The sequence below is a fragment of the Populus nigra genome, chromosome 16 (genome assembly GCF_951802175.1).
Source record: "Populus nigra chromosome 16, ddPopNigr1.1, whole genome shotgun sequence".
In the NCBI taxonomy this organism is placed as follows: domain Eukaryota; kingdom Viridiplantae; phylum Streptophyta; class Magnoliopsida; order Malpighiales; family Salicaceae; genus Populus; species Populus nigra.
This window is the reverse complement of record NC_084867.1, coordinates 4,397,557-4,410,364: the sequence shown is the minus strand read 5'-3', so window position 1 is coordinate 4,410,364 and position 12,808 is coordinate 4,397,557. Positions and strand designations below refer to the sequence as shown.

General features: G+C 34.7%; 2 protein-coding genes across 4 annotated transcripts; both read left to right on the top strand.

The window, feature by feature from the left end:
- The first annotated feature begins 907 nt into the window (after positions 1–907).
- LOC133675926 (AMSH-like ubiquitin thioesterase 1) lies at positions 908–6,944 on the top strand. The gene is made up of 14 exons (XM_062097486.1): positions 908–1,293; positions 1,453–1,517; positions 1,867–1,942; positions 2,033–2,212; positions 2,366–2,460; positions 3,548–3,653; positions 3,726–3,772; positions 4,066–4,396; positions 4,642–4,731; positions 4,826–4,888; positions 4,985–5,059; positions 5,915–5,977; positions 6,546–6,598; positions 6,678–6,944. The coding sequence occupies exons 1-14, from the start codon at positions 1,168–1,170 to the stop codon at positions 6,850–6,852; spliced, it is 1,545 nt and encodes a 514-aa protein (XP_061953470.1). The 5' UTR covers positions 908–1,167; the 3' UTR covers positions 6,853–6,944.
- A 1,970-nt stretch (positions 6,945–8,914) lies between these two features.
- On the top strand, positions 8,915–12,523 carry LOC133675391 (uncharacterized). 3 transcript variants are annotated; one of them, XR_009835403.1, is made up of 3 exons: positions 10,414–10,670; positions 11,926–12,283; positions 12,364–12,523. XR_009835403.1 is itself a non-coding variant. In XM_062096736.1 (2 exons), the coding sequence occupies exon 1, from the start codon at positions 9,642–9,644 to the stop codon at positions 10,410–10,412; it is 771 nt and encodes a 256-aa protein (XP_061952720.1). In that variant the 5' UTR covers positions 8,915–9,641; the 3' UTR covers positions 10,413–10,670; positions 12,364–12,523. The 3 variants fall into 3 exon arrangements, 1 of the variants encoding a protein (XP_061952720.1); XR_009835402.1 differs by having other exon boundaries at positions 11,829–12,283; XM_062096736.1 differs by lacking the exon at positions 11,926–12,283 and having other exon boundaries at positions 8,915–10,670.
- The last annotated feature ends 285 nt before the right edge of the window (positions 12,524–12,808 follow it).

Below are 12,808 nucleotides of genomic sequence, written 5' to 3'. Positions count from 1 at the left end.
GTATGAATTGATTAAAATATATTTTAAAAATTAAGGACAAGAATATAATTAATATATAGATTATATTTCTAGACCTAGAAAAATTAAGTAATAACTTAATTGAGTTAATTTCTAAAATTATCCTGAATTAATATATGTATATTATTTAAGGGGTAAATTGATATTTTACCATTTTATATGATTTTTTAGATTTTTCTATAAATAGTAAGTTATGCCTCTTATTTTTTTGAGTAGTTGTTTGTAAAACAGAAAAACTATGTAAGTCACAGAATAAAGAGCTAACACTGTAAGTAGAGCTAGCACTGTAAGTATAACAATCTCTCTCTTACATAGGGATTTAAGAGATTTCTCACTGGTATTGTGAGACTCAAGGCTTTTTTTGTCTCTAAAAATCAAATTTCAATTTCTTTTCACATGAAAAATACAAAAAAAAAAAACATGGTAAGAATCTTTGTAGGCAAATTTAAAACCTCAGAAGATGGTGCAATTAGTCTAAAAACTAAAAATCAAATTAAAATAAATTTTTTAAAGTCTGATCAACTTTTTCCGGCATCATTCACTACTCAAACCAAATCCATTGAACTCCTATGTTCAGGATGAATCCATTAATATTAAAATAACAATTTTTGGAGTCGGGATATGACTAGTTAAGAACTTTTTCTCTTCTCATTCTTTTCCGGTGATTCTTTCTCTCATTTCTTAACAATCAAGTACTAAAATGCAAAAAAAAAGTTTTATGACTTAAATATGAAAACAAGAAAATATAGTCTTAATTAAGCTAAAAAAAGCTTTCCCAATTCGTCTTCTTAGAAATCTTGGAAAGAAAAAAAGAAAAATCGTGGAGTTGTGCTATAATACAAGGTAAGAAGTCAACCTTATATCATTCATACCAACCATGGAAAATCACTATCCCAACAACTAAACCAGCCTTTTAATTTTCCTCGTATTACCATATTTACCCTCGAAACAGAAGAGAAAAGCAAAAGACCTCCTCGCTAGTTTCCATCGCGTTCTCTCTCCTGCCCAATAGCCCGAAGCAGGCAAGCAGGGAGCCATTAGCGACCTCTCTCATCTCTCCTTAATGCCCCGATCAAAATTCAAAACACATAGAATTGAAATACTGTTTGGCTAACAAGAAAAGAAGGGAAAATCCGAAGAAAGAAAAGAATGAAGTCTTCTTCTTCGAGCTGTATGGATATAATAAATATAGAAGCGAGAACTCAGAGACTGGATGTCGATAATCGCTTTGCTCTTAATATCTATTTTCGGATCGCTAATAATATTCTCAAACAGGTGTCTTACTCTCCTCTTTCCTTTTCAATTAGGGTTTTCAATTTTGAAATTGCGTGATAATTTAACTGTTTATTCTGTAATCGTTGCCTCTTGGCGATGGAAGTATACTTTTTTCCCTTTAATTTCTTGTTCTGATGTGCTATTATTGCATTCACGCAGGCTGAGATTTTTCGAGCAGAGAAGAATATAATAGATTTGTATGTTATGTTACTAAGGTTTTCAAGGTAAGCCATTTATTTTGTTTGCTCTTTCATTTTACTGTGTAACGTTGCTCGGTTTTAAGAAAATGGGAGGAGATGATTTTTTATTTTCCTGTTTTTTTTTTTTTTTTTTTTTTTTTTTTTTTTTTTTTTTGCTTTTTATGCTGCATTGTTTTTATGTAAAATTGGGGGATTCATTTGGAGATAAAACAATGTATGTCTTCAGTTTTGCGTGATGAAAGATCACACTCTGGTTACTTTAGTTAGAGCTCTTTTGAGCTGGATTGCTTCATCTTTTTCTTGTTTTTTTCTTCTTTAGTCTGATTTTCTTCCTGAAACTATCAATAATGTTACCTGCCTTCTTTTGCTTCAGCTTGGTCTCAGAAACAATACCATGTCATAGAGGTTATGGAGCATTCCCCCAAAGCAAAAAAGATTATTTAAGAAAGGTAATATGTCCTTTTTGTTCTTCCTTTTCTGGACAAGATTTCCTTGTTTCAAAGCCTGGCATTTATGTTGATGTCGGATTTTTGTTTTAGAAACTTTTAAATGCTTTGGGCGAGTTGGAGCAGTTAAAGACAGCAGTGCAACAAAGGATAAATGAGTTGAACAGAAAACACACACATCAAGTAAATGGATGGGGCTATAACAGTCAAAATGATCTTTTAGAGAAACCTCCTTATAACAAGAAAATTTTGAATGGAAATGGTGTGACAAAGGTACAGCTGCTATTTCTTTGATATTCAGTTTATCATTACGGAGAAGCTCTCTCTCTCTCTCTCTCTCTCTCTTTTTAATGCGCGGTTGCACTTATGGTTCTGCTCGATGAAGTTAAAGTTTGTGATCTTCATACTATTCTACACATCCTACAGGCAGTGAGACCAGTCACTGGAGAATCCTTGTATCAAGGTTCAAGAACCCGACAATATTCATATGTTAGGCCAGTGGAACAGCAGTTCAGCAGAGTGTAAGTATTCCTCCATGTTTTTTAGTCAACTATCTTTGAAATGCTGCATAAAATTTCGGACATGGAAGGATTGCAGCTTATTAATTTTGAGATTGCCCCGTGGACTTTAAGCCGAATGCTTCAAAGCCACCCTAAGCTCCTAATGCAATAACATGTGCTGCTGTTAAACCATCTCCCTTCCCTCCCTAGCTATTCAGCATTCCTCTCTCGCTTGTTCTGGTGGATTACCATATAGTTGGTGCTTGCTTTGTGTGTGCTTCTTTAATTAGTTTATTATGAAATTGTGAAAAGCACTTGAGAATTATGAAATTGATTTTCAAAGAAACTACATTTGCACCTGTGTTTGTGATCACAACTCCTGACTGCTTCCATGTGAATTAACACTGCAATTTAAATTACAAAGAAAATTATAGATAGGAAGTACACAAAAGAATTCCAGTTTATCCCAATTACATCCACAAGATAGGTATGCATGTATTGTGGTAGGGTTTGAGTATGATGAACAATTGATGTGCGATTTAACCTTTGTCGCTTGAGATCTCTTTGACCCCTGACCTTAAGCTTGAAAATTCCAGTTGAATCTTGCATAGTATGTGCAGAAATCCTCATTAGGTAATTTTATGAGCATGATGGCAACAGCAGAAACACATTTAGTTTAAATCTTTCTGTTTGTGAATGAGAATTTAGTTTGCGAATTCTATTTCATGTTTCAACACTACAAATTCATTCCATTCACAAAGCAAAGACTACTGGAAGGGCTCAAGCTAAAGTTCAGGGCATGTCCTTGAGATGAGTGCCTGACTTCCGTCCTGAAATGCCTAGATGAAAGCTAAAAAAAGTTTTATTTTAATTTTAAAGTGGCCAGGTAGAAAGAAGTGAAGTTTCTATTGATAATTGATATTGAATCACGTCAGATCCTTGTTTAAAAAAGAATATCAGATGTCCAGGAAATGAAAAGAAAGGGATAGAGGAAGATTCAATACCAGCTGATTCCCTTATAGATTGACCTCCTTACTAAGATGCGAGTTGATGTTGAATAATATTTTTCATTTCTTTTTGGCTTTGCTTGTTTACTTTCTTCTTGAAGATCTTTGAACTTCCAACGACCAAATGAGGAGACTCTCTCTAGGCATTCTATATTGGGTCCGAACGGGCTTAATGCAAAGTGGCAACCACCAAGGACTAATGAAGGGGTATGTGTTATGCCTCTACCTTTAGGTTTTTCATGTGCACAACTTGCACTGATATATCTCATGTGAATGCAGGTCAAATACCCTAGCATCATCGACTTAACACCAGTTGAAATTCCAAGGTTAGATTCTTATTTAGCTTTTGCGGTTATTTCTGTCCTATTTTATCCAGATTTACTAGATAGTCCTAGTCAAAATCATGCATGATAATTACAAGATATTTTCAAAAGGCATTATGTGATAGTTAGAAGCTTTATTTGTTTCACTTTGAATTTTATTCTTGGAAGAAATGTTCTATCTATGATAAATCTCATTGCACCGTTTACTTTATTTCTTTCTTTCTTTTCCTGTTTTTTGTATTTGAAATATTTCTGGTTTTGGATTCATTCCTTGGGTGATCTCTTTGTGAAAACAGGCTGCAGGAATCTGTAAAAGCTGAACTGTTTGTAAAATCAGAGCATAGCAGCTCAGAACCAGGAAGATCAAGTTTAGAATCAATTCTTAGTGTGCAAGATGATAATCAGAAGTGCCGTGATGAGGAACCTTGTTCTTTGATTTCCTTTGAAACAATTGAAACCCCAGTCCTCCCAGCTGTTATTAGACAACCTTCTCCTCCCCCTGTACTTGCAGAAGTACAAGATCTAGTCCCTGCGACACCTCCCCAAGTTTCTGAGGCAGAAAATAAAATGGACGTTTCCTCACCCAATGATTTAATTTGTTCTGAAGCTCCCCTGCAACTGCACATTGTGAGCTTCTTAACAACCTTGTTCTTTATGTTTTACATCTTTTGGGAGTTTAGCTATTAGGAATCTCTCTGAGGATTTAAAATGTGTACTGTGAATTAGTCTCTTGTCTATTATTTTGTTTGGTTTCCATTTTGTGGTAAATTAATCCTTTGTAAATTATTGTGGTTAGAGAAAAAAAGGGGGTATGGTAGTAATGGGTTGCAGGGTCAATATGCTTCTTGTCTGACAACTGTTTCTCTTTGCAGTCAACTACATTGATGGAGAACTTCATGAAGATGGCAAAGTCAAATACCGATAAGAATTTAGAAACTTGTGGTGTCCTTGCTGGTTCACTTGTAAGTCCTGATAGCATAAAGGTTACTGTATAATTCTGATGTTTCTGATGTTCCAATGTATAATTCTGATGGTTCAATCAACTCTGCTTTGCAGAAAAACAGAAAATTCTATGTTACAGCTCTCATTATTCCAAAGCAGGAATCAACATCAGATTCGGTATGGCAGTTTCATCATGGGTTGAGCAGTGCTATTGCATATTGCTTTTGTTATTACTTTTCTCTAACTGTTGTGGAATGCATCACTTTTAATCAGTGTCAAACTACAAATGAAGAAGAAATATTTGAAGTGCAGGATAAACAATCCCTTTTCCCACTTGGTTGGATTCATGTGAGTAATTATGGTCTAACTACCCCCTTTTTTTCCCTGCTGTTTCTGTTGCTCTTGTTATTATTATGATTTAATTATTCTGCACTATGTAGACTCTGTTAGTGCTTCATTTGATATCCATCCACTTTGCGGAACTGCATAGTTCCTTGGATGTGATATCCTACTCTTTCTGGTTTGCCTTTTTATGTGCCACAAAAATTACCTTTATGCTTTGCAGATTAAAAAATTAAAGGTTATTGCCTCCACCATTTGGTAATAACAAGACAAAAATACACTGGATCTAGGGTTTTGACTGTTGCAATATAGGAAAGAGTGTGCAGGACATGAGCTGTTTTACTTATACTTGCCATGATTAGGGAAACCGTTATTTTGTTGGAAACTATAATTTCTTGCTATTTATTGGCAGACCTAGAAGACATCGATCAGGCAAACATTAGCTAATGTATATGTTCTAAATGCTGGTGTGATTTAGGAGTGCCAGAAGAGGCAATTGCTTGGATTGGCTTCAGAATTAGATTGATTTTGCAATTGATGAAGGCTTCCCATAACAAACAATAGAACTTCGTCATTTTGAAATGGTGAATTAATTTAATTGCGAGAGCTACCAAATTGTCTAGTTAATATTGTGATAAAAGGTGATTGAAAATGGAATAATTCCAAGTTTTGGCTGGAGCCTGGAAGGCAGGATCCCCATTTTTTTTTCTTTTTCTAATGTTTAGAACCAATCAAGCATCTGGTTAATACTGGCTCTTCTTTTGTTTTAATGGGTTGCTAATAAAGCAACTTCAAATGCTAGAAGACAACTACAATTTATCTGTTTATTGATTTATTTAACCCCTATGTTGCAAATTCCAGACACATCCTACACAGTCTTGTTTCATGTCATCAATTGATGTCCACACCCATTACTCATATCAGGTGAGTGCCTCTTCCTGTTATTATGAAATCTATCTATCTTTGTTGCAAGGAAGTCTTAAGCAAACCTCATGTTCTTGTTTGTTGTTTGCTTAAAGTGGTCGATTTGGTATATTGTGGGAATCCATTATGTTTATCCATTTATATCAAACTAGGCTGTAGTCTGAACAAGTTTTAAAGGTGAATGCATACATTTCAGGAAGAGTTTGAACAGCAGGACTGTAAACAACGTAAATGAGTACGGTTACATAATGATTGATCTAATAGTTTGTCACATTTAAAAGTCCTCCTGTTTTGCAGTTGTGCTTAACTTTGTCAGGATTCTAACTGCTGAAGCCATTTCAAGTCCCTGCCAATACTATTTTACCCTTGCCCGAGATGGAGATGATTTTTCTTTTTAAATCCACTCCTTCCCATTCTAGTGTTTGCCAGATGCACTCTTTGTTGCATTTTGATGAACTTCTGGCATGATCCGAGGAAAACAACTTCCTTGCAACAAACAATCAAACAATGTTTTTATTCCTCAATCATTTTCCTTGTTGTTCACACAAACATTTTTTTCTTTCTTCAGATAATGTTGCCAGAAGCTGTCGCCATTGTCATGGCACCAAGAGATTCTTCAAGGCAAGTATCATTCTTTCTTATAATGAATTGTTCACTCTTCTGTTCACGAATGTCAGATTTCATTACCCCCCTCGTGCAGAACCCACGGCATCTTTAGGTTGACAACTCCAGGTGGGATGTCGGTTATCAGACAGTGCCAGCATCGTGGGTTTCATCCGCATGACCCACCTCCAGATGGTGGGCCCATTTACAAGCCCTGTACAGATGTTTACATGAACCCTAACTTGAAATTTGATGTCATTGATCTTCGATGATCTTAATTGTTCCATTGAATGTGTTTGCGCTTTTACAAATGCAACTGTTCATACAAGAAGCATATATAACTATTGACTCTCGATTGATCTCATATTTTTTTTTTTAATTTTTGTTTTTACTGTGGTGATTATTATATCAGTCTATCATAATAATAGAATTCCTCTATTTCACCAACTATAAAAAGAAATCTCAAACACATTCTGTGTGCTTGAACTAGGGGGGCGGGGGATAGAAGACCCTCTGTTTCTAAAGGTTTTTTAGGTTCTTCTGAATATCCCCATATCTATAAAGAATAAAAGCAAACATGAGATAAATTATATTATAGCTTTTATCTTTTTTAATATATGAGTTCCATCATTCCGATTACCATTTTAACTCTTTGTGCAAGATCCATGCATGATTTTCGTTGGTTCTCTTTATTTTAATTGAGATTATTTGAGGTTGTGGTAGTAGTTCTGGTTTAAAGTGTTTTTTCTTTATAAATATATTAAAATAATATTTTTTATTTTTAAAATTATTTTTAAAACAATCTATATATATATATATATAAAAAATTTAGCAATAAAAAGATTTGTTTTTTAAATTTAGGTACCCGTTAACATCTCAACCGTGTTTTTTATTTAATTTAATTTTGTTTTAATTACAAGAGGGTGTCACCAAACATCGCATCTCTAAAAAAAAAAGAAAAAAAAAAGAAGAAAACTAGAGTCAACAGATTGATGTCAAGAACAGTGTGTGGTGTGTAGAGTAGAAAGGGAAATGTTTGGAGAACAGTGTGTGGTGTGTAGAGTAGAAAGGGAGATGTTTGAAATGTAAATTAAGCAGATGTGGTCGCCGTGTCTGCAAAGCAAAGCAAAGCAAAGCAAAGCAGAGTTTTGTCAAATGTGTCTCTCAACTAATCCGAATTAGATTTTCCATTAACAATAATAATAATAATTAAACCACAGCTAGAGTGCTCTAAAATAATAATAATAATAATAATCTATGACGACTCCTCCTGCTCAGCTCGATTCATTAATTTGAAGCCAATCTACTACGAATCCACCTAATGTTCGCTTACTCTCCATTTTCTTAATCACTAACTAATCAGCACGACGGTTACAAAAATTGAAATATAATGCAAAGATTGACAGAAATCAGAAATAAATAAAACCACCTTTTCATGATTGGCAAATTAATATCAACTCCTACCATATGAATATGATCATTTGACACGAATCATTCTACTTGAAATTAAGTTTAAATGGTTGGTTGGGTGGTCAGTTGTGTCGTCTCCTGATGCAACAAATGACCTCAATCATTCATGGGACTTAGTTAGAACAATAATCTATTGTTGTTTCTTCACCGTTTGATAGAGAAAGAAAAAGAAGAATCCTGATGAGTGCTACTCAACTTTTCTAGAGATCATCAATTCAAGTTTTATAAATTTTAATATCATTGAAAGGTTATATGATTGTTAATTTCAAAGATCCATAAAATTAGTCGAGATATACACAAGTTAATTCGGATACTCATGTTAATAAAAAAAAAAAAAAAAAAAAAAAAAAGGGAGCAAGAGCAGCAGTTGCGCCTGGTCGAAGACCTGGAACAACCTACAGCATGGATTAAATTCTTTGAGTAACGAGTGAAGAAAAAGAAAAAGAAGAAGAAAAAGGAATGAATTGTTCAAATCTTGCGAAGGAGACCTTTTCTTCCTCCTTGAAAAGGCAGAAATATAAGAACATGAAGGAAACAGTAAAATCTCTTAAAAGAACAAGTGAAGCTTTCGGTGGTTGCAATGTTAGCCCAAAAGTCAATTATATGGTGAGAGGGTTAGCACTTCAACCCTAGCTCATCCCTCTTTACAAATGTTCACTCCCTCTCCAACTCTACAACGGGAAAAGAAAGAAAAAAGGTTGGTCTCACTGTTCTTTCTTTTCATAAAAAATCTAAGTCAATCCGAGTTTACTATTCTAACTCGTGTGAAAAAATTCCTTGAACTAACATGTGTTAACTTGATTAATTCACATCCGAGATAACCCCGTAAAAAAATCAAACCAACTAAATTACATCCAATGAATTTTCTAATGACCATTGAATTTCCTGGAAATGAAGATTTTACCCATATAAGCCATAAATGCAATTATTTTGTGCAGAGAAGGGAAAAAAACAATTCACTGCTAATCCATACTAAATCATCTCACATGGCACAATACATTACTGATCTCTTTTAGGTTTTTTTTTTTAATCTAATTTTCCTTCGCCTCAGATTGAAGGAAAACCAGTCTCCTATCTCATGTGTCTTGGCTTCATTTAGTAATATCTAATGCACAAAAAATATTATTTGTTTTTTGTTCTCTTATTACTCTACTCCTCTTGTTTCTTAGGCCACCTCTCTCTCTCTCTCTCTATCTCTCTCATTTCTTTTCTGTAACCAGTAACAGACAGCTTTCCTCTGCAGTCTGCTCTGCTCCATTTCAGATGAAAACAGAACATGCTTCCTTTGAGTTTTCCTAGAATCACTTACATTCTCAGACCTTCAATAAAGCTGCAGTGATCTCTTGTCTTGTCCTCTCTATCCTTTCTTTGGAACTCTGACTTCCCAAGTCTGAATAATATCTGCTGTCTATGTTCATCCTCAAATCCTCTTCTCATAGCCATCATCTTTGAATCTTTTTTCCACCCTTTTTTTCTCACCTCTTATAACTTCTGTTCCCTTTCTTTAATTTAGCATCCACTATTTGCTCCTAAAATCACTCTCTCTTTGATTCCACTGTCTTTTATGTGCTAGCAAGAATCTTCCCAGACCATGATCACCAGTATGTGCTCGGAAACAAGCCCTCGAACATCTTTCTCTAATGATCTTGTCCAAGAAAATGACAGAGAAACTGAGCAAGTGTCAAGAAGGGACACGACATTACTGGACTCAGATTCTGATTTTGAGTTCAGTATTTGCAGTAATTTAGGCCATGAATCTTCTCCGGCAGACGATCTTTTCGCAGATGGCATGATCCTGCCAGTTCAAATTCAAGAAAGAATTACTGCCTCCAAGGAAATATACAGACATGAATCGCCACGAAGAGCTTCACTTCCTCCTCTTCCATGTCCTCCTCCAAATGAGAATTTAACTAAAGATAGCATGAGAGAGTTAATGGTTGTGAATTCTGATCAGTTTGAGGAAAAGCCTCAGCCCAAGTCTTTCTGGGGATTCAAGAGAAGCAGTAGTCTCAATTATGATATCAAGAGAAGCCTATGCTCATTAACACTTTTGTCACGAAGCAACTCAACAGGTTCTGTGCCAAATTCAAAGAGAACAACATTGAAGGACACGCACAAGAGCAATTCACAGAAGCAACAATCAACTGCCATGGAAAAGTCTGCATCATCATCATCTTCTTCTTCGGTGTCTAGTTTAGTGTATTCATTACCACAAAAGCCTCCATTGAAGAAGAGTGGATATTATGGTAAGATTAGTCCAGTCTTGAATGTTCCACCTCCTTACATTTATAAAGGAGCTGCAAATCTCTTTGGTCTGGGATCCTTTTTGCGCAATGGAAAGGAAAAGAAGATCAGAAAGTGATCATTTTGATCCTTTAACCAATGAAATGATCTTATTTTCAAAATTATAGTTTTGTGGGTTCTTGTGGTTTTTGCTGATCCAAGTCATGTAATATTTTCTTGGAAGCTAGCAAGGAGAAATTATAGAGGTTAGGAATTAAGAGAGCTAATTAAGTGAATTGTATATAATAATGCCAATAAGTGATTAGGAGGCTTGGAAGGAGGATGTTCAATGATCATGCATATCAACATGTCACAAGCTTAGGAGACAGAAGAACAGGTAACCTTCTTTCATGGCTTGTCATATTCTGTTTTATCTTTTTTTGGTTTCTCTTACTAGAGGGGGGGTGAGATTCCCTCCCTTATTGTTTATTCAAAGTCATTTTTTTTTTTCTATTGGTAAGGTTGTGTTTTGTTTCTTCCCGTGGGATTAAGGACAAAGGCCATGGCTCAAGGATTGGCTTGAAAAACCAGACACTTATCTATAACAACATGACTTTAAACTTTTCTGATATTATTTTTTGTTTGCATTAGCTTCATAGGGAAATTTCCCTAAAAGTGGGATGAAGATAAAAAAAAACCCTATTCCTTCCCTACTTACTTAGTTTCATGTAGTAGTGATTAGAGTTCTCTAATTGCCATCAGTTCCTTATTTCTCAAGGAACACCTTTCACAAGGAAACAAAACCTCCCAGTTTGAATTAGTGATTTTCTCAACAAACAGAATGGTAATACATCATCTAAGAGCCTAGTGAATCTTATGTTATAAACATGTCTTGTGCCATGTAACACCTCTTGAAAGATTGCATATATGTTAAGATAGCATGAAGGGCATTATGTTATGTTCCAAATTAACCAAAGGATTAGTAATTATATCAAGATTCCCCCATAACCATACCACCTCAGGTGCTCAAATATGGTTCTGAAGGAAGCAATGGCATGGTTATGTATGATTTATAGCACCTAAATCCCTGCTTTCCATCGAAGTATTAGTTAGGAGTACGATATTTCAAGCTTTCCCTCTGATGGCAGACTCCCCATCAACATTGGATCCCACATTTGAATTCTGTGAAGCCCGAAATCATATCATTCTTGTGATAAAAACAAAATGTAATGAAAGCACTTTCCCTGTGTTCGCCTAGAATATTCACTACTCTTGCTAAGAATAATTTAAACTTCAAGTAGGGAGTTATAACCCTGATACATGAAAGAAATATAGATAGTGATTTGACGTAAGTGGGGACTATCAATAATTCCATGGGAGGGAGGGGCTTCACGTTAGCTTCCTTCAGGGTTGTTGAGAATTATGAAGTTGATGAGGATAAGAAGATTAAAAATCGTTTTTCATAGTTCCCCTTGTTTCCAATTCAGTCAAAATATGATTCTTACATGAGAAATATGATTCCACTCCTTAATTTCCACCCACCCTTTTTCTCCAGAAATTTTCAGATTAAGATTCGTCTATGGTGGCTTCTCCTGGTTTATGAAATAAGTCAAAGCATAACCAAGCTGATCAATTTGGATGTCATAATGCAGGCTTGGAGAGTGATATAGGGGGGCAGTGCCGGACAAATTAAAGCATCTTTAAGGATTAGATATATTTTTATATGATTAATCCATTTTAGAACCACTGATTTTGTTTCTCCTTTTCTGTCTCTGGTATTCATTTATATGGTAATACTTCATAAAGGGAGTTCCACACAAGAACAAAACAAAACAATCAGTGTTCTTCCGGACTTTCTGATCGCCAAAAACCTTGCCGTGAAGATTGAAATAAAATATTTCTGTGATACAAAATTCTTAGCTACTGATTATCAAAAGATACAAAGAAGAGGCAAATCTAAAGATTGAATGGACATTAATGGCTAGGCTTTTTGTTGCAACCAATATAAGGGTCAGCTTTTCATCTTTGTTTTCCATTTTTCTTCATTCTTTTTGAGTCTGTTCTCAGTTCACATTCCTTTTCTTCTGTAGAATGCCTCTCAACATGCATTGCCTTGTATCACTATGGATAAAACGAAAAAGGTAAATTTACCAAAGCTGCTCATAATGCTAATGCAAATTGTGCAGTGGCGATGTAGCAGCTTCAATTGTTGGAATTAATTTTGAATTCAAAGTGTTTTTTTTTTGTTAATATTATTAACGTGGATGTTTGGATCAGCTTGCACGCATTTCGACTAATCTCACGATCTTTGAAGTTAACAACTATGTAAATCTCCAGTAGCCCTGAAACTTATAAAACTCGAACTATTGATCTTTAGATAATAAATCTAGAGTTTGATCACTTGAGCTATACTTTTCTATTTCACTTCTTCTAGTTATATGTATAAATATTAAAAATGAGTTTATTTTCTTTTTAAAATTCAGTTAAAATTTTTCTCGAGTTAAAAAAATTAATTAATTTAAAAATAAAATGTAT

Excerpts from the sequence above, each read along its gene's own strand:
- LOC133675391 (XM_062096736.1), top strand. The coding sequence starts at position 9,642 with ATGATCACCAGTATGTGCTCGGAAACAAGCCCTCGAACATCTTTCTCT.
- LOC133675926 (XM_062097486.1), top strand. The coding sequence starts at position 1,168 with ATGAAGTCTTCTTCTTCGAGCTGTATGGATATAATAAATATAGAAGCG. Across the intron at positions 4,889-4,984 it reads AGGAATCAACATCAGATTCG|TGTCAAACTACAAATGAAGA; the intron begins GTATGGCAGTTT and ends ACTTTTAATCAG. Across the intron at positions 5,978-6,545 it reads ACACCCATTACTCATATCAG|ATAATGTTGCCAGAAGCTGT; the intron begins GTGAGTGCCTCT and ends TTCTTTCTTCAG.